This window comes from Nymphalis io, chromosome 13 (genome assembly GCF_905147045.1).
Source record: "Nymphalis io chromosome 13, ilAglIoxx1.1, whole genome shotgun sequence".
NCBI classification, from domain to species: Eukaryota; Metazoa; Arthropoda; class Insecta; order Lepidoptera; family Nymphalidae; genus Nymphalis; species Nymphalis io.
In genome coordinates this window covers 5,797,957-5,820,689 of record NC_065900.1, presented here as the reverse complement: position 1 = coordinate 5,820,689, position 22,733 = coordinate 5,797,957, and the positions used below count along the sequence as shown (strand labels likewise).

Sequence of the window (22,733 nt, the reverse complement as noted above, 5' to 3'; positions counted from 1 at the left end):
TGTCTCTTGGGCTTGTAGTTACACTGGCTCACTCAGCCTTCTGTGACCAGAAGCGGTATCAACGGTTTTTACACTAAATATAAGCGAAGATGACAGCATATGATGAATATGATTGATGACAACATAGAATTAAATAGCTAATAGAATAGCAAATAAAATATTATAGTATGCTGCTCGCCTCTTTTCTTTAGTAAAATTTAAAGCAATAAGCCTGTTTAGACGAACTTCACAATTCCTATTCAGTAGACGATATATATATTGATAGTATCAATCATCAGTACATTTCATATTCTAATTTATATTTTAAATATTGTCTATAAATAATATATTATACTATATATTAGTAGCTATGTTTGATACCACTATTATACCTACTATGACTATTATACTACTGAATCGATCTTATGGACTAAGCGACATAGCCCTATAAATTATGTGATTAAAAAATGGAAGCCAGTAGAGTCGCTAGTTGTCTATATTTCTATCTATGTATAACTTTTTCTATTTGCAAGTTTGAAAGTTCTTGAAATAGTGATCCATTTCACAGAATGTGTCATTGATCTACTATCTATCCACAGTAAATATAAATCTACGTAGATTTACGAATAACTTTTCTTTATTTAACAAAAAATAATACCGACAGCCAAAGCACTCTTCTGTCGATAGGAAATCAATCGTCTCAAGAGTTGCTACATCTTCAAACTCTCGAGTCTTCAAAACACTCGATGAACTCCTTTGGGATTTTACTTTTATCTAGGTAATATCAAAAGTTACGGCACCGTATTTTAGACTTCATAGTTTAATATTATTATAAAATAATAAATTATAGATTAATATTTCGCCCACGGGTTCTGGACGTGGACGTGTTTAGGTATAATAAATTTTAGTCCTTCCTTGGGTTTGAAGCATGATTCATACAAAACTTTATCAAAATCGGCTCAGTCGTTTAACCGTAAAAGCGTAACAGACTGACCAAGTCACTTTCACATTTATAATATTAGTATTTAATTTAAAGTCCCATTTCTTTAAAATGAAGCTGTTATCGGTTTATGAGTTTGCATTTGTTTGCAATTCTTCAAAAACTCAACAAGCATTACACAAAACTATAAGATTTTTGTACCAACGCCAGTTGACAAGATTAGACTGGCTGAATTTCTAATTGTTATGAGTTGTCAAACGTCATCGCCAGCGATAATAATTTATCTTAGATAACGATTTTAAGAATAGTTGTTGCAAATGATAAAAGAAAATGGTGTGAGAATAATAATGTCCTCCAGACAAATTTCGGCCACGGCGGCCAATCTCAAGAGAACAAGTGCACAAGTGTGTACGCAAACATAGGTGCACTCTATTCCCTAACTCTTATAATACGATGTGACGGCAATCCTACACGACCGGAAATACTTCAAGCAGGACCAACGGCTTTACGTGTTTTCCGAGGCACGGGAGTGTACACACTTATAACTTCCAGACTCAGGGCTACAACTGAAAATTTTCGACAGAAAAATTCAATAACTTTTTATTGGCCTGATTAGGGATTTCAACCCAGGACCTCCAAGTCTGCGGCCTTACATGTAGCCACTACACCAACGAGGCAGTCAAACGTTGGTGTGAGTACAAAGGTACTTACGAGAACATCGACATCTAAATTGTCAGCTATTTTTATTAACACGTGCGAACTAAGCAACAGCAAAACAGAAAAAGAAGATTAGAAGACAAAAAGTTTATTTTAATATTTTTAAACATTTCGATACACATCACGCTTATTTCGATATAATCTAATCATATTCTAGGATACAACATCTCAACGCAGATGCCCAAGCATCAGCACGCGGTAACAGCTTTGAGGCGGAAGCAAATGGCGTCAATATTCGTGTCTCTTATACTAAAGTATATCTTTAGGTTGTCTCCGGTCAAAAACACGCATAATATTTTATTTTTATTTTAAGTAGAATATCTGTATTAATACAACCGCGTAAGAAAGAATAAGGCCCGCGAATGTTAACATAGCGTCTAAGTTAATCGGAACTACATTTGCTGACAAATGAGTTTTTCTCGTTTCTAATAAATCCATCATAATTTCCATCTGTTTGCGGTATTCTGGATCTGGGAAAGTATATAATGCTCAATGTAATTAATTAAAATTAAATGCATTTACTTCAAATGATCAAATATATTTAAGTTTCATACTCAAATCATGGTAAATTAAAATATGTTCGATTATCATTCGCGTTTTTCTTCTTTCGTCAGTAAGTTTTTCGCTCATAAAAGTTACAAAAATTGGTCGAATGCTTAAGAAAAAATAATAATATATATCCGCTTTAACTGCGCCAATGTACTGCAAAGAGAAATACATATTCATATAATTTATATTTTGCTGCTGCGGGATTCTGTAGAACTGTAGATATCCTAAGAATATTATTGGGTGCCTTAGTTCTTGGAAATATTGGTGGTGAAAAATTTGCCCAGCACCAAAATTGCCACAGAGAGATACCGGACAGGCAGGAGGTCCGTCACTATACAAAGTATAAATAAAAAAATTATTATTTTAGTTTCATATATTGTTTAGGTATATATGAATACTGGCGCCAATTGATTATGACACTATGCTACTAGCACTTACACATGTCAGGAAACCTCGCTACTCCATGATACAGAATAAAACACTGCGCTCAAATATTATTTAATAAGTATTAGTAAAAGCGAACGATGATGCGGTATTTGTTTAAATTATAGTTAAATTTGTAGAAACATTTGTTTTACTTTACCTGTAATGTTGGAGATGTAATCCTGCAAATCACAAGCATAGACGATAAAAGCCATGTGTTGAACATAAGCAATATCTGTAAATATATCAAATGACTTAGTTTTAAAACACCTACTACTAAAGCTTATAATTTTTACATTTCAACTAAAATAAACACCTGATTCGCGTAAATTTTGTTGAAAAGATAAATACATTCAGAGATTTTATCATATATTTGCATGAGTTCAAACCAACAATAGCCATTATTGAATTCGGTTTGAACCGGATCACTGAGCATTTTCTGAAATAACAAGAGAAATGATTAAAAAAAAGAGTGGAATACATTTTATTTCGTCGAGAGTTCGTTAAAAAAAATTAAATGACATTGAAAATAATTATATCCAAATATTTTACAACATACCTTTATAACTTTTGCATACAAATTATCTTTGAAAATAAGTTTTTTCGAAGAAGACATTCCCTCAGCTTTCTTCAAAAATATTGAATTAAAATTTAAAAATCTTGAATATATGACGGTTACGTAAAAAAAACAATTTACGCTTTGAACCATCTCAAATGTAAATGTAAAGGAGGGCATTATGGCCCATGGCTTATAATTTTCTAACAAATATTTTAAAGAAAAAAATAGAAAGGGTAATATGGTCATTACAATTGCGAATATACGACTTTTAATAAAATGTTTTTTAGTTCTTTGGAAATGGTCATCAATACTGTCAATTGTTTTTATCAATCTTAAGAAATAAGCACTGTTCTTAAAGGTTGTAATGAACGTATTATGTACAATTTCTACAATTTCCATCACTCCAAAAGTTTTTGTAATAATAATTAAAGGCAAATCTGCTACGAGTTGCCCTGTTTTCATAATATGAATATTATTTATAACATACCAAGTTATGAACGATATTATAATAATTAAACAATAGATTTTGTTAAATTTATTAACTTTTTTGATACCGTATTTGCTATATTTAATATAACTCATGCCAAACAGTGATGATAAATATGAAAGAGACTTCATGGTATACGCTAAGGAATATCGATTTATAGTTTTATCTTCTTTATTATTATTTGAGGTTACTGTAAATGCGTTTCTATTAACAAAAAATAGCTTTTTGTCATAATATTGCACAGCAAAATCACTTTTGTAGAACATCTTGAAATGATGTTATGGAATGTTAGATGTTGGAAATATACTGATCTATTCCTAATAGTGACGGAATATATAACGTTCATCGAATTCATTTTTGTTATTGGTTTGATGGAACCGATACGAATATGATAACCTATAATTTTGATTGTTTCAATATACAATTACTGACGTTATTATGGAAATGTTTTATTATTTCAAATTGATTGGAATTGTGTAAGGGTATTTATAATTGGAATCCTATAAGTATTTATTAAGTTACTATATACTCGTATTTTAATCAATTATAAATGTATATATTATTATTTTCTATAATTATTGCTTTAAGTTATTTACAGCCTTGTAGGCTAAATTATCAGGCCGTAGATTCCGAGGTATTTGGCTCAAATTTGTTAGCAGATGCTCACCTGCTGTTGGAGAGTTTGTAATTTTGGTAACTATATTTTAGAATGTATTCGTTTTGCTTAGAGATAGTAGAAATTCAAGGCATAAATGAGAACCTGTCATTGGTTTGCTATTGCCGGATCAGAAGAATTAGATGACTGATTCTATTATTTAAAAAAAAATATTTAAACGATAATTAGTAAAATACTAGATTTAAGTAAATAAAAAAGTTCTTTATTTCTACTATAACTATTCTTTACATGAATACTTATCATAGATTGTAATAATATTGAGTAAAGGGATATAAAGAATTATAATACATAAGTATTTGTTTAGATGTTTAAATAAATATCAATGAATGTTTGTAGAAGTCGCCTCTGATGCGTGGGACTAAACCTGTCCATACATGTCTTTCCCGTGGCTTTGCATCCAATGAGATCCACATCTATGGCTGAAAAATTTTCTCCATTTTTTGTTTAGTTACTTCTTTCTTTTCTTCTTCTTCGTTAATCACTCTGTCAAACGTTTTGTCCATCTATTGATAGTCATCCTACAAACATGTCCTGCCCAATGCCAATTGAGTCTTTTGATTCTTATGTTAATAATATTATTCGATGTCTTTAAGCCAAACACTTCTTTCCATTTTGCGCTGCTAAGCAATCCTTTCATCGTCCTATTTTCTGAATGACCACGTGTAGCAATCATATTTTTGCCATTCGACCACCACCAAAAATATGACTGTCTAGTCTTAATCCTCTTTGTATAGGGTATTCTAAACCACGTTCTAACGCAACTTTGTGTATACATTATTGCCTATTTTCGTCATTTTAGAATAATTTTCTGACGTTAATTTTTTCTTCTAGAGCTTAGCGTTCTTTTGTTTCTTCTTTCGTTTCGTGTAATCAACAAGTTTTATTTACCTTCTTCTTGGTATTGAGTCTAGGGATAGCTCGCATTGTATCATATAATGGGAGTTCCTGTAGTTGTCGATTTTTTTTGTTATAATTATTATGTTAGTTGGCTCAGTATATAAACAAAATCATTAAGATGTTTCTTTTTTCTTCTAGTTTCACATGAGCCTAGTATGTCTTATTTTGTTGACTTAATAGCATAGCTTAATTCTTTAATTCTACAAATATATATATTAAAATTTTATTTTAATACTAGCTATAAATATATTTGTTTTTTCTCGTCTTTTCTATTTGTCTTTTTATTTAGGTGGTAACTCCTCCACGGTGACTTGCCAGCTTGGACATGTGAATATATTTAAGAAATCTTTGAAAATTACTTGAAGTCTTAAATAATTGATGTATGACCGATTCTATTAATAAGGTTTCTCCATAAATAAACTTAATAACTGTTTAATCGTATTATTAAATTTATTTTAGTAGTTTTTACTATAAAATACAGGAATAATTTGTACCATTTAAAAATTTGCTATAGCTGATATTTTCTTCTTAATTGATGTTATTCATCTGCAAAAAAGTTACAAATATAAGGCAATTGCTTATCAATAATATATCAGTAGTATATTATTCGTGTAATCCCATTAAATATTTAAGATGAATATCAAAACCATATTAAAGCATACTCATTCGAATACTAACGCAGCAGTATCGTATAGGACGAAAGCCGCAAAATATCGGATAATATAAAACGTATCTCGCTCACATACAAAACCTTTCGTATTTTTCATATTATTGCGATTATTATTATTGTAATTTAATCCTACAACGATATCTTTAGCATGACTTACACGTAATCATGCTACATATAGATAGCCCGTGGATAAATAACAGCAAGTAATAGAAAAGAATTATAGCCCATCTTATCTAATTAAACTATAAATAAAGTTAAAACTGAACAATTTAATGCAAATTTTAATATAATGTATAATTTATGCATAATAATTATTAATAAAAACTCAAAACTAAAAGATAACCATAAAATGATAAAAATAAAAGATGAACCTAAAAGTTACAGAAAAAAATACAAACCTTCTAGTCTAATTAAACTAAAACTAAATGATGATAAGCCTAAAGACTTTATTAAGCCCTACAACTAAGGAACAGTTAACCTTAAAATTAAAATCTATAAAGTTCAAAACTAAAATATTAACTTAAGACTTATAGAGCAATATAACAACTGTGATAATAATTGCAACATAAAGCTACAAACATTTAATAATTATCATCAATATTATAATCGAATTAATGAATAAACAATCAGACGATACAATAATGACAACGCAAATTTGAATGCTGATATATATGGCCACTACTCCGAAAAATCTGGACACCGCGATTCGGAAATTGACGTCTTTAGCACACCGCCGTCTATGGGCTGCCGTAATATAAATGATAACAACCAAAAATACGTACATGAAAATAAAATTTTTATAACATTTTAAACATTCAACTAATTTTGATGATATAAAGATTAAACGGTACCTTAAAATAATTTTTAAGGTACCGTTATTCTAATTTTTTATCCGTTTTAAAGATTATCCCGGGCAAACAGACAGACAGATAAAAATAACAAAATTATTGTTTTGGTTTTGGTAACGCACAAATAACCATATTAACTATAAAAGAGGCAGTTTTTTTTTAAATCATAGATAGACAGTTTATTATATTATTGTATTTATTTTTATATTAAAATATTCTGTTTCAAACATTTAATGAATAGCATTAATTTTATATTTGATAAAATAAAGAATAATACAAATAGTTTACCTTATTATTTAGTTATTACTAAAATTTTATGAAATCCTTACGCTTTATTTTTTTATTTTATTTCTTCAGTTTCTTTTCAAATTTATATCGTAAACTAATAAACAAAACTAATATGATTATTTTTTCAATTAAATGAACTAAAATAATTGTATATAAAAATGAATTTAACGGAATTATTGGTCTAGAAAAAAAACGATATGATAAAAACACAAAAACAGAATGAACGGTTAGTACAATTGTCTGTGTTAAAAATTTCAGATTAAAACCAAAAAGAAAAGACATTTTGTATGTATCTGACATATGCATTTGAATATTTTTAGAAAGTTATTGATTTTATGATCTTTACAAGTAGTAAAAAAGTTATAAGTAAATAATACTTACTGTTAATATATTTACCAGCAAACAGTATTATTAGTACTACAGCAGCGATAAAAACCATTGTTATTGCACAGCTTATAAGTTGACAGATTAATGAACATATACAGCTGAAAAACAAAATTAGAAATGATTGAGATTAAGATTTAATATTGGCATATCATAAAGTTTTTGTATCAATGTCTAGTATATTAGATCAAGTAGGTAAATACACATATCAGTACTATAGTCCCTGTTTTTTTTGTTTAAAGTCTGGAAAAACTCATTACGCCTTTCCCCGACGGGAACAGAGGAACAGAAGTATGTGGGGTTCACCGGTGTCAAAGGCGCTGAGTGCGCCCCGAACATCGGAATACCCACCAAAAAACTAGCGGTACCCTTTCCGTCTTAACGAGGAGCGCCACGGGATCGCTTGCGCATGCTACCGTGATGCTCAGACAGTCGGCCCGCCTATGCTGGCCACCATTCCGTACTATAGGGCCTTGTTTGAGACATATTCACTCAATACATTTTATACGTACAATTACGTTGTATTGTGGCTTGAAGGTTGTGACATCGCATTGCATATGAGCGAGAGAATAGATAGTGCATTACGTATGAGCACACGCTGCTGAGAATGTCCTACGCGTTGGAGCAAATCATTCTGATGTTTTTTATTATTCACAATATCCATGTCCACTATTGTTTTGTATAGGTTATGTTATTTATTTTCTTCAACCATTAAACGTTAACTTGATGAAAGCATTTTTATAGTTAATATTTGATTTTGATATAAGAGACTTTTTAGTACATATTATTATATCACTTGTCTTTATTTTCTATAAAAATTAAGCAGAGTTTTATTGCACAGTATATGGACTTAAGTCGTGTAGCACTCAGCTCAGTCAGGATAAAAATCGTGAGGAAATCTACTTGTTAATGAAGAAATTCTTCTATAGTATATCCATAAGAAAGTTCTAAAGTAAAATTTATTTTGATAATACCAAAAAGACGGCACAACACTGAATTTTTGTTTTTAAAAATATAATTTAACTATGATAAGATTTAAATGTATGGAAGCAAATAAAGACTAAGGAAAGACTTACCACATGTTGTATGAATAATGATATTTGTTTTTATTTTTAAGTAAACATGTATTTTCTTAGTAGCGGCTTTACTGTGTTACAATATACCTGAATGTGAATTATGAATATTATTATAAAAGTAAACTCAAGTGCCTAAGATATGTTTAGCTTTTTGTAAGTGATTTTTAATTCTATTGTGACATATTATGATTCAATATGCATTGGACATTCGTTAAGTACCGTTTATGATATTGAAGATAACATTTTCTATTTCATATTTTCAACTGCAATACTAATTATTACTAAATGGGTATACCTATTGTTCTAGTAGTTTTTAATTTGACAATTAAGAAATTTGTATTCAAATTGTTCACGATATATTTTATTTTTGCACAAATATTTTGAAGGATAGTCATAGTTATCTCATTCGAATTCATTCGTTCTAATTTTAAGATTCTTTGGTAGTATAGAATTTAAAAAGTTAAAAATGTGCATGTTCTACTGCTTACAGAAAATCATAATTTTAAGATTTGTAATGCACTTTTTGTTTTTATTTAATTATGATTAATAAAATCACACTTTTAATTATATATAATATACAATCAATTTCTCATAGATTAATTATTTTCAAAATACATCAATTATGAGCAAATCGTCGTGTATTACGTCACCAGCTGCCAATGACCTTTCACATTAAATTCAAATTAGTTGAGGTGACTTTGATCAGAGACTGAGACTGAAGTGCCTTATACACATTATTGGAAGAAGACTAGTTTCAAAAATTAAGGTCGCGTTAAGGCCATTTTTTTTCTTTTAAGTAAGTAATTAATGCAGTTGACGATTGAAGCCCCCCCCCCCCGCCTTCAATCGCATTAATAGACCAAATTAATGTCTAGTATATTAGATCAAGTAGGTAAATACACATATCAGTACTATAGTCCCTGTTTTTTTTGTTTAAATTCTGGAAAAACTCATTACGCCTTTCCCCGACGGGAACAGAGGAACAGAAGTATGTGGGGTTCACCGGTGTCAAAGGCGCTGAGTGCGCCCCGAACATCGGAATACCCACCAAAAAACCAAATATAGTCATAGAGGCTTTAGAGGTCACAATGTCGTGTAAATCTGTTTTATTTATCCCTTTACAATGGAATAAAAATTTGAAAGGCTAATTTAATTGCTAATTTGGATTACAGTTATCATTTCCAACAGTATTATCGATGACGCAAAAATTAATATAGATAAAATATGATAGATAAATGTTATTGTTGGAAATGAAATGCGTATGGCAAACTATACAATATGCTGTACATAGATTGCTTTTTAATATGTTGTACTTTAATTGTTAAAATAATAATTATGAAATTGCACATAGAAAATTGCAATTGTAGCGATGTGCTTAGAATTTACTACCTAGAGCTGTTTTGATGAAACTGCGCCTTGCGGCGTTTTAACTGCCGTATCTATTCATACTCAACTGTCGATTTTTTTACATACAAGTTATTTATTATATTTGTCTCTAGTATTTATAAAATATATATTATTAATGTAATTATTGGTTTTTAGAGTCAAATTGTCTCAGCATATAGAAATATGAGTGGAGAGATGCAAGGATACGTTATATCGACACGATCCCGTAGCCTCTCTAATCCGTGCCGCACACGCATTGCAAAGATTTTAATGGGTAGGAATCTCACAAAACTTGGTTCCTGAATCAGGGTTCCGTACATAACTGAAGGTTTTCCATGACGTCAAAAAAAAGTTAATATAATTGAGCCGTCTTGATTCGAATCGCGGCAAGTTCGGTAGTTTATTGTTAGTGTTATAAGTTATAGAAAACTGAATAAGGAAGTCTACTTCTATTGGGCTTATATTATCTGTCTTGTATATTCACCAATCCGAAGTGCAACAGCGCAGTAGCTTACAATCCTATCCTTAACTAGATAAAATGTGACCTTTTTAGCCGTGTATGCAACACTTAACTTTAAGAACTGTTACTTCAATAACTTAATGTAATCTTCACTAACTTAATATAATATTAATATTTCTTCAATGCTTTATTGTTTTTTTGTAAGCAGTAATTTTTCTGACCCTAAGCGGTGTAGGAAATTGTAATGAAATAAAGAAGTAATGATTACTATTAATATATTTGCTGCTAGCATTCTTACCAACATTCCATGCGGTCACGATATGTAAAGTATTTACAAGTTGTTCAGTATAAAAAGTATATAAAGTTTCGACATGTGTATGTTCGTCAATGTGGTGTGGGGCTAGGCTCTCTCGCTGGGAAATTTATCAGCTGCTAGTTCAACTTCATTACTATATCATACAATTATTTACAAAATTAACAGTGTGGTTAACAGTGAAAGTGATAATGAAATACCTTAAGATTCGTTGAGCGTTATTTTGACTAAAGTATTACTTTCTTCAAGTATTTAAGCTGTGTCACTATTAAAAGTATATTAATTATTTTTAGTAACACTATGTATACATTTCTTCAAAATATTCAGAAAATATCATCTTTTTATTAATATTATTAACATTCAAATGAAATGTTTTCGGAGTTCTTAACAAAGATAATAATTATAAAAATTTAAAAAATTTAAAATTACTCTTTACGTTATGTCAGATATCTTTAAGAATAATTCAAAGGAAATACATAGGCTTGTCATGTCAATATGTCAAATACAGAGTAAAAACGTCAATTGGTTGTGGTTTATAAAATTTATTAGTCCAAATTCGCCTAAGAATCGATAGATTTGTGACTTACACCATAATTCTTAGCTTATTTTTTGGACCTGATTGCAATTACTATACTACTTATATGAATAGAAAAAAGGAAATGTCATTGATTACGCGCTGTTTACTCCGATCCCTAAAAAATATCCGAAATCTGAAGGGAATGAATTAACGCGCTGAGAAATACCTAAAATCGATTTATTTTTAAATGACGTTATATGACTGTCAATTCTTAGGCAAACTTGTTTGAACATTTAAAGACGTTATTTAACTAGTACTGGCCCTGTGGTGGGAATTCGAATATCAGTACGGAAAATTTTGACGAAAACATATATGAATTTGCATGTTTCAAAAATACTTTTCAAAATAGCACATTTATGACAATTATTCTATTCGTGTGCTTGTACAATTAGTTTGTTTTATAAGTATTATGTTAAACGAATTGACCATGAATATATATACATACTGGGTATGATGAGATGGGAAAGAGTAACAGGTAGTACCTGGGTTTAATGGATATCTAATGGAAGGCAGCAAGAAATTTAAGTTTTGAGGGAAGTCATTTAGGGAAAAATGGATTATTGAGAACAAAATTTAGAGTAGTAATGTTGTTTATTTGCTTATTTAAATGGAAAACTATTAAAGTTAAGAGTGAAAGAAAGAACGTGGTCGTATTTACGGAGATTGAAAAGAAGTTAAATGACTGCGTTAAGAAGGCGATCTAGTTTATTTATTAGATTTTCATTCAGGTCAAGATAACTCACGTCAGCAGAGTCAATAAAGGGAAGCTGAGAGTTATCAAGCTAAACTTTAGTACGAAAGGGAAGTAAATGTGTGTGTTAGTTTAGGTAGAGGTCCGGTATTCTTTTCAAATTACCTTTTGTGCCTATAACGATAGCTGGGCATTTCGACGGGTTTTTTTACAATGACACGTAGATCACGATGAGATTTGCAGAAGATCCGTATTAAGTGAATCGATTGTTTAGCTTGTGCTATCGATAGAAGAGTGCCGATAAAGCTGCATGTCGTTACGGTAAAGATATTAAAGAAGTTATTGAGTAATGAACAAATAAATTCACCTTACACCAATCGGAACCATTCGAACCTCTGAACCGAGACATAGTTTATATCAATAAATTATTTTTCTAATATTTATTTATCTTAACATAGAACATTAAATAATACAAATAGTTTTACCTTAGTAGTATTTTTTATAATAAAAATCATAATTATCAGGTGGCGCCGGCTTCTCCTTATTGTAAACTATTGAATAAAACTATAATTATTTTTAAAGATTAAATGAACTTAACTATATCAAATAAAACATTTTGCAGATTTCAATTTGAATATTGTTTGTGAAGATATTGACTTTATGATCTTTATTTATGGTATCCATAAAACTTATAACTTAATAATACTTACGGTTAATATAGTCAGCAACAAAATACATTAAGCCCACTATGGCAGCGAAAAAAGCTATCATTATTCCAAGGCTAATAAATTGGAAAATTACTGAACATATACAGCTGAAAAAAATATCACTTAGTTTGTTTAATTAGACAATCTCTAGTATATCGGATTTAGTATATATGTACATATATAGCATTTGTATTAAAGTTGGTATTTAGGTTTAGGTACCTTTGTTGATTCAACTTATTTTATATCTTGTGAAGGAAATGTTTTGCAGAAGTAATATAGTGCATTTCGGAAAGTATATAAAGTATTGAGTTTGAACTGTCTCCGGTTTTGTCATGTGACATCCCATCTTAATAGAAGAGAATAGACAGTGCATTACGTTTGTGCATACATTAGTGCGCCTGCGCAGTTAGCTAGTCTCTGCTGAGAATGGCTTACGCCTTGGAGCAAATCAATCTGATGTTCTTTATTATTGGCAATATCCATTTCCGCTTCTATTAGATTTGCCTAGTAGTACACGTTATTATCTCACATATGTTTTATTATATATCAATATTAAGCCGAGTTCTATTACATAGTATAATGAACCTTACAACTAATACTCAGCAGTCAAGTTAAACATCAAGAGGAAAACTACCCGCTTCAGAAGAAATTCTTATACATATGTACCCTTGGATAAATAATCGCCAAATCTGGCTACGAAAAATAAACTTTTGTATTGCCAAATAAAGTGTACAACACTGTTTTGTTTGAAAATGGTACTCATTTTATGTTAACTAGGATAGATTAGAATGTATGGAACTAAATTAATACTAAGGTAACACTTACCACATGTTATAATTAATAATGATATTTCATTTAATTTCAAGTAGGCATGTATTTTCTTATTTAGTAGCAGCTTTACTGCGTTCCCAATACACCTGAATGTGAATTAGGAATATTATTATAAAAGTAAGTTCAAGAGCTAAGCTTACGATACGTATGAAATACTGTAAACCAATTATAGTAAAAGATAAGATTTGCTAAGAGAAAATCGTAATTTAAATTTCTGTTATATATTTAATCATCATCATCAATCAATTTTGACTTTTGACCAGTGTGTTAGACTGAAGAGTTTTGTATAATTATCTTAGTTCAAGGATTGAAGCATGTTAGAGAAAGAAATTTTTTCTTTGAAAAAATGCATCAAATTAATATTTGGTTACACAGGCTTTTGTGATTAGAAAAGTACCGCGTTATAAAATATATTTTAACTTCATGGGCGTAGAGCCCCGACGTTTTGGGTTAGTCTGTTCTATTTATATCCCTTCACAATCGAATAAAAAACGAACTAAAAAACCTAATTTAATTGTTCGTATCGATTACTGTTATCGGTTCAACTGTATTATCGTTGACGCACAAATCAATATAGATAAGAATATGATAGATAAATGGTTGGAAATCTAAGCCTCACCGTATGCTTTATATGCTATACTCGTACATTGTTAGCTAAGTAATATAATTATAAAAATTATAATTATTAAAATGACTATTATTAGATTGTATTTTGCAAATTGCAATTGTAGCGATCTGCTTAGTATTTACTACCTAGCTATTTTGATGACATTGCGCATTGCGGCGTTTTGCCTGCTGTATCTGTTCGTAGTTAACTCTCAAATTGATATCTAAAATTTTCGATTATAACGATAACAGTAATCGGTTGTTTGTTTTTAAGCAGTAATTTTAAAAATCGCTTTCTATTGGCTCAGGAAGACATCGTGAGCAACTTTTTGTACCATGTATATTCGGTAATGTTTAGTGAACCTGGCTCTGTAGCTGTACCCACCTATAAAAAAGAATTATGAAATGAGTCTCACTTTTTAGAACACTAACAAGCTACTAGTTTAACTTTGGTACTATGTTATGTGCTTATTTATAAAATAAACAGTGTAGAAAACACCAATCATAATAGTGAAATACCTTAAATATTTCGTTCAGCGTTATTTTGATGCTACAGTATTGCTTTGTTCGCGTATTTATATTAGAACACTGTCAAAACAATTTTAAGTGTATTAACTAAAACTATGTATATAAATTTCTTTGCAAAACAGTCAGAAAATATTTTTATTTGAATGTTAGTAAGATTCAATTGAAATGTTTGGCGAATTCTTTTGTAATCAAAGGCCGGAAAATTACTCTTTTATGTTACGTCAAATATCGCTTAGAATAAATTGCCTTGTCATGTCAATAAATAAAGAGTAAAAATATTGATTACGGTTAGTATAATTTATCATCTATAAAGCAAAAAAAGATATTATACTATTGTTCGCCTAGTAATCGAAATTTGAACATAGTCATTATTGAAAATTTGATGGACATATTTAGAATATGTTTTTTTTTATCTTTTAGATAAAACTAAAGCTCATCCCTAGCTACCAAACAAAAAACAAAGAAATTAATTTGGAAAATAGATTTAAAAACGGTACAAAAGTGTTATGTATTTAATACACAACCTATTTATATACAGATGTTTGGTATTTCATAAATATTGAAGCTAAGAACGGTTATTGGTTTCAAAACATATTTTGTATTAGAAATTAATCTTAACAATGTTATGGAGAAAGCATTATGTGTCTATATATTTGTACGTATATGTCCTTGCAACGGGTTTTCCTTGGGACATTTGTTCCAAGTAATTTAACCAATTAATTATTTAAAAAAACAGAAAATCACATAGGATATTAAGACAAAAAATAAAATAAAAAAATGTATTTGATTAATTACTATACATTAAATTTATACAATATAAAAGTAGTATGTTTAATAATTAAATAATTGTGAAGAAAAAGTATCGGAAATATCAAGATTATTGGAAGATAGACATTAAGCGGTGAAATACATTTCGTTATTTATACCTTCACAATTAACTATTTTCTTTTCAAAAAATCATATCTGTTACATTGATAGTAATCGTTTGCTTGAACAATTAAGTTTTAAGATTTTATTAGTATTATAATTAATTTGTACTAATTAGAGACAGTGACGGCAATTAGTTTATCATTATATTTCATTTAATACAGCGAAAACTTTTTATCACCGATTACATATCAATAGTATTTTACATCCGCTTAAAATTAAATATTAAGTCTATTATAAATACTTAGATTAGGTATATCACGCATCTCGTACTTTTTTCTTGTATGTTATGCTCCATTTCCCAATCGAAGAGTGCTTCTTAATACATTATTCACATTTTCATCAGCGTCCTATTAATATAAAAATATTAGTGAAAATTATGTTTTGTGGCGGTTATAGAGAATTAACAAGCCGGTTCCCATTCGAGGTATGTAATAAGTAAAATGTACATAATGACAAAAACAATTATTAAAAGTTATGCTTATAATATAGTACAGAAAGGTGCTTAAATAATTTCTTTGAAATAAAACGTGCATACATAAATTCATTTCTTTCGAGCTTAGATCGCCCACTGGACACGTAGATCACTGAAATTTTGAAATGTCACTGAAATTCTGCCACATGTATATTCCACCAACCCACATTGGAGCAACGTGTTGGAATAAGCTCCAAATACTCCTCAAAAAAAAAAGGAGAGGAGGCCTTAGCCCAGCAGTGGGACATTCACAGGCTGTCACTCAACATTACGAACCGGTTGTAGCTTTATATTTAATATAATTTTGTAAAGTAATTTAAATATTCAAAATATTTTAGCCTACTAGAATTAGTAGATTTTTGAAATATGATCAACTATGCATATCCATATCCACTGCGAACTATTATATAGTAGTTTGAACAAGCCATTATAGCAGGGGAATCCACGATTACAAAAGATTACTCAATCGTTATTGATATTCACACCTTTCGGCATGTAATTAATCCATCACACATTAATCTGATGCGCTAGACTATTTATGACCAGCGATCCTAGATGCGCGAACGTTTTATAAGGGCTTGTATATGGTGGACTTACTCAATACGGTACAAGTACAAATAACATAATAAGGGAAAACGAATTGTGTTATTTTGCCGCACTTATGTAATCCCAAAAACTATTGGGCTATTTGAGCTTGATAGGCGAGCTTACATTTAATTTGGAAGAAAGTACAGTACATAGTACTCCATCCATTGATATATATGCTTCTAAATTTACTAGATAGGAAGGATACGTTCAAAAACGTCACATTGTAACATATTCCACATGCAAAATGCTGGTGCATTTACTAAGAAACCGTATATGAGTGATAATGCAGTCGCAATGGCGAAGCATCGAGGAGAAAAATAGACAAATGTGTCGTAAAGTAAGGTAAACAACGAACCATCGTATTGATGATGATGATAGCCATCACCATATTCCAAAAATACATAGCCATAGCGTTTATTTTATGTAAATTCGATTCACAAAACACTTTAATGGCTTATTCACACTATTGTAGTATTAAGGCTGTTAAGGCAACGAATACCAATTATGTTGAAGTGCGATTTTTTACTATTTAATTGTTTGCTATTTTGTTAATAAGTAAGGCACACACTGATCCAACGACACACACATAGTTGAGTAAGCTTCATAAGGTTCACATTTTAAATATAAATAGTTTGAATTTATGTAGACACGTACATTTACAATATTATACTACATAATAAAAAGTTGTATATAAGTAATTGTATTACCTCTTTGAAGATCACTCCTGTTGCCCACAATATAAGTAGGATTATACCCACTATGACTATTAAAGAAAAGAATAAACTGATGATTTTGCATAGAAGACTGCAGACACAAGATAAACTGAAAAAAGGAGAAAACCAAATTGAATAGTAGATATATGTAAAAAAAAAATCGATATATTAATTTTTAAAGCAGCATTAATTGAATACATGTACTAAAACGAATACAATTAATATACTATATTGACACCAGTAGGGCTTTTTTGACGGAACAAACTCGAAATTCACCGCAGAAAACGGTCGTGAAGTGTTAGAAAGTGATAAGCGTCATTGACATAGACATAGACATCAAAATAGTATATCAACCATAAGTCGATTGTCAACATTTTACGGCTGAGTAATGAAGTGAGTTGTTACAAAATAGCACGGCGGCTATATGCAAAGTTTCAGTTAAAAAATCGGTTGTAATAATTGATCCAATCATACTGAAGTTCAATAAATCCTGTATAATACTTATTTGCTTTAACTATAATTTAAGAAAAAAAATTCTTACTTATTTTAAAATCAATTTTAAATATTCTTGTTTATTTAATAAGTTAAGGGTCATACTTGAAATGTTACCTGCATAAAAATAAAATAAAACTACACTTAATAATACTATTAATTCCTTATTAATGTCTTATTTTATTATAAATTAAATATTTTCCAAGTAAGTTTATCGATAACTATTTAAGAATAAATGAAAAAAATAATTGAGTTATAAGTGACTACTGAAACTTATTTTATGTATAATTACATGTTCAGTATTTAGCATTGATTTTCAAACTAACATGTTTATCTATCTTTATGATATCTTTATATCTTATCTTATCAAACTGATAAAGTTGAAAATGGTATAGTGACGACAAATTGTGAAATACTCTATACCGAATCCAGGTATTAGGTTATTATAGGGTCATCGAAGTTGCTTTAAAACAATGTTATAAATGCTTTCAGTTTATATGTATATGATTTTCACGCACGAGTCATAATTTATATATTATATGAAATATACACTCACAAAGACAAACAGAAAAAAAGAGTGAATACTCAGTTTGTTACCGGTTTTTATCGAATTGTGCGGTAGATTTACAATATTTATTATGGCATATAATGTAAGTCTACTGCATCAATATTTTGGTATTATCTTGAAAAGTTACGATGTGTAAGTGCTTGTTGTACTATAGCCAAGCCTACTTGAATAAACTAATTTTTAAATATGTAACTATGTCACAACTGTGTGAATCATATACTTTTTGGGACTTATTTAGGCAAGGCATTTTGATATAATCGTTATCTTGAGTGTTGGGTAGTGACAACTTTGTTCTGATTTCGAGGTCGCGTGCTATAATCAGGATTGGGACAATAATTTAATTTAACGGTTTGTACAGTAATACTCAGCAGCAGCCTGGAGTTTTATCCTGGGGTGTTGGAGGTTAAGTTACACTTTATCTCAATCGGTAAACAAGTTAAGAAAAAACGGTTTGGTCGTGTCAACTTAACGGCTCATTGGACTATGATACTATTGGAAATAAATAATGCACTTAAGTTCGCATATAAAATTGTGCATTATACTATCTTTTGCACAAATAGCTAGTCTTGAGATTGGCCGCTTTGGCAGAAACTCTATCAGAACTCAGAACGATATTATTATCATGTATGTTTAAATGTAACACAAGACATTTTACAATGTTTATCATCATTATGAGGTCGGAGATTCTGAACTTTTGTATTCAAATCCTGGGTCAGACTGTTAAATTTTTTTTGGATATTTCTGTCAATTAATTTTCATCTGCAGCCCGAACGTTGGAAGTGATCAGTATTAATATTCTCGTGCCTCGGAAAGCGCGTAAAGCCAATGGTGTTGCGGCTGAATTCTGTTTATTAGTGTCAGATTGCCGTCTCATAAGATTATGTCGGTGATCCCTTCCTCTCAAAACCCGACGGAAATTCACCAACAACACTGCTAATTGAAATTATTAAAACTGCTAATTGCAATTGCTAAAAAAAAAAAAAAGGCGGGATGGCCCAGTGGTAAGAACGCGTGAATCTTAACCGATGAACGTGGGTTCAAACCCGGGCAAGCACCTCTGAATTTTCATGTGCTTAATTTCTGTTTATAATTCATCTTCTGCTTTTCGGTGAAGGAAAACATCGTGAGGAAACCTGCATGTGTCTAATTTCATCGAAATTCTGCCACACGTGTATTCCACCAACCCGCATTGGAGCAGCGTGGTGGAATAAGCTCCAAACCTTCTCCTCAAAAGGGAGAGGAGGCCTTAGCCCAGCAGTGGGACATTTACAGGCTGTTACTATACTGCTAATTTCTAATACTAGGCTGCCACTGTGAATTTTAATGACAAAAAATCCTATATATCTATATAATCCTAATAATTTCGGAGAGTGCACAACGGGATATACTTGAGCATAATAATATATCTTGCACAGGCTATAAACGTAAATAGAATGGCTGTCAGATATGTCTTAGAATCTGATTTTGATACGGAGTGGGATTATCGTCGACGAAAATACTTTTATTAATAACTGCACGTGAAATGATAAAAGACACGTGACTTATTCTCGATCAATTGTAACAGTTATCATAATCATAATTATAATCACGTTTTATCATAAAATGGAAATCTATAAGCATAAAAAATAATTAACGCATGAATCATTCGCTGAAGTAAGAATAAACTAGAGCTAACCGCGGATCACGATTTTTAAATGTCGCATAGTAATAAATATTATTTTTGGTATCATACAGTCATCACAATAGCGTTTTTAATATTTCACGAGTGAGATATGAAATGGGATTGTACGACCCTACAATACATACTCAAGAATCTCATATTAAGAACTTGGTATGGTTTAATTAGGATAAACATAGTTTATTCTATATAAACTATACTAAGTTGCATAAAAAATAGATGGAGGTTTGTTACTGAATCACATAAAAACGGTTAAATAGATTCGAATAAAATTTTTAATAAAGATGACTTATATCCTGGTTTAAGACATAGTCTGTTTAACACCATCTCTTTACATGAGGGTGACGTCGCCAGCGAAGTAAAAAGTTTTAGACAATTTATTATTAACGCACACAAACAAATAATAATATAGAACGTATCAAGTAATAATATCGAATTTATTTGTTTACGCCTTACGTGTTGTTCTTATATTAAAAAAAAACTAGCTTTATACATACTAGGACAAATTGATTTGCGCGTGCAACGTTCTGCTCGTACAAGCTTAGAAGTTTGCTTGCGTTAATATCTAATCTAACCAATTTAAAACTTTTAGATGGGTAGATTTACCATACTGACGATCACATACGAAAATAGAACAATCGTTGAAATTGTTGCAAAGGTTGGTAACATTATATTGTAATATGAACTATTTTTATATTATTTTAGAATTATATATATATATATAGTCTAAATTATTACATACAAACAAACGTAAATCGTTATTCTAGATTTGCACGAGTAGCCGTTTACACACATCGTTAACTATGCAAATTGTTTCGCAAAAGTTAGCGCAGAGTTAAATACAAATATAATTATATACAAATGACCAAGAAGATACATAATATATTTTTTGTGTTACTTTATTTGTTTTAATATTTTATTGTTGTCTATTTAAAATAAAGAAAGTATAAAATGCTATTAAAATTAAAATAATCTGAAAATAGTTTTTATTAAGTTTCAATTTTCCGTTATGTTGTTAGTGTCACGTATGACGTAAGCTGCTAATTAATGGTTAGCTTGTTACGACTGTAAATCGTGGGGTTACAGATTCGAAAGATTGATATATCAATGAATTCCTGATAAGTTATCTGTCAATTCTGTCATAAAATTCTCAGTCGCAGATTTGTTCTATTCTATTGACTTATCTCCGTTAAGAATGGGAACGATGATCATTATCATGTCGATAGCATGTTAGATTACTTATACTTTTCTTCACATACTTACATTGTTTTTAAATTAAATATAAGCGAAGTAATAAATGATCGATTCAAACATGGAGATGAATTAAAATTAAGATTATAACATAAACGAATGCATAGTAGTTATATTTTTGCATGATATGATGGTTCGTTACTTATAGTAAAATTTATAATATAAAACGATGGAAAAAAATAAATGCAAACGACCTTCCTTAGAGCTGGTACAAAGCATTACCCACGGCACGTACCGAAGTAACGGTTAAACAGGTCGTCGCCTTGATAAGAGTGAAAGAGATAGAAGACAAATCTCTTACAATATAATATTGCAAATATGTTAATATTGTCTAGAAATACAACAAACGTGTATACTGTATTGTTTAGATACGTATAAATGCAAACATGACTAATATATTGTTTTTAGTTAAATATTACTTACCACATTTTGAGTTGATTTATGTCACGTGCTATCACTAGTGCCTTTCACGAGTTACTAAATTGTTGGCGAGTATTGAAAATAATGTTTAGGTAGATAAGAATATATGAGATATTCCGAAAACAGTATCTACATGCAAAATTGACGTAAGTCAGAAAATTTATTGTTTTTAATAATGTGTTTTTTATGAATGGAATTTATTTTGGTTTATATAATAAAACAAATGGTGTTACCATTAATATATTTCCAAGTAATTGCATTAATACATGTTAAGAAATATAAATGATTATTGCCAGTCTAATTTTGACAAAATAAAAATATTGTTTTTGTTAAGAATGAATACGATTATGATCTAGCTGGACGGACCGAATATATGTATTGAGCTATTGCGGAACCTATTAAGTTTTTCGTCCTTATCATTTGATTTTATCAATGGATTAATTTTAATATCCCATTGGTGAAAAGCTAGAAAAGCGTTTAAAGTATTTTTTTTTTGCTCAAAGTAGATGAGGTACTGGTACGAGTGAGCGAATGATATTTATATTAAAAGATATTTAACTTTATTTTTGGTTGATTGCGTAATTAAAAATCTTCTATTTTGTTTACTCTGCTAACATTTCTATACTTTTTAATTTATTTGATACTAGCTGACCCGAGCCTACTTCGTTGGGCGGTAAATTGTGATGGATTAGCCAAACATTAATAAAATTGTTGCGTATTTGATATTATATTGCATACACTCTTAAACTATGCAAAAAAAAAACAAACTGTAAAAAATAAATTTTATCAAAATAAAATTTCCAATTTATTTTTAATAAGATTGACGTGTTGTATACGAAAAAACCATCTAATAGAAATATTACTTAATAGATTACGACACGGTCGCGGTACCATACCTATGTCGTATTATCCTTTTAACCATTGGTTCAAATTATGTGCAGTAAAAGTGAAAAGTCTTTTGTTTTAAGCACTTAAAACATTAAGTTTACTTATTTTGATAAGAATTCATAATTGTTGATAATATGTCCA

The 22,733-nt window shown here is 29.9% G+C and overlaps 1 protein-coding gene and 1 long non-coding RNA gene across 2 annotated transcripts; both read right to left on the bottom strand.

Moving 5' to 3' along the window:
• Positions 1-1,918: 1,918 nt before the first annotated feature.
• Positions 1,919-8,205, bottom strand: LOC126772832 (uncharacterized). Its single transcript, XM_050493432.1, has 7 exons — positions 7,769-8,205; positions 7,415-7,518; positions 3,168-5,773; positions 2,925-3,047; positions 2,769-2,843; positions 2,191-2,338; positions 1,919-2,106 (listed from the first exon to the last, which is right to left on the bottom strand). Exons 3-7 carry the CDS (start codon positions 3,918-3,920, stop codon positions 1,940-1,942), a joined length of 1,266 nt encoding a protein of 421 aa, XP_050349389.1. The 5' UTR covers positions 3,921-5,773; positions 7,415-7,518; positions 7,769-8,205; the 3' UTR covers positions 1,919-1,939.
• Positions 8,206-15,422: 7,217 nt separating this feature from the next.
• LOC126772893 (uncharacterized) lies at positions 15,423-21,843 on the bottom strand. The gene is made up of 3 exons (XR_007669699.1): positions 21,708-21,843; positions 17,290-17,404; positions 15,423-15,869 (listed from the first exon to the last, which is right to left on the bottom strand). It is a non-coding gene; the product is annotated as an uncharacterized LOC126772893 (long non-coding RNA).
• Between the last annotated feature and the right edge of the window lie 890 nt (positions 21,844-22,733).

Bases quoted from the DNA above. Each gene is read 5' to 3' on its own strand.
- LOC126772832 (XM_050493432.1), bottom strand. From the start codon at position 3,920: ATGTTCTACAAAAGTGATTTTGCTGTGCAATATTATGACAAAAAGCTA. The intron at 2,844-2,924 runs GTGTTTATTTTA...ATATATTTACAG, and splicing joins ACAAAATTTACGCGAATCAG to ATATTGCTTATGTTCAACAC. The intron at 2,339-2,768 runs GTAAAGTAAAAC...TTCTCTTTGCAG, and splicing joins TTACATCTCCAACATTACAG to TACATTGGCGCAGTTAAAGC.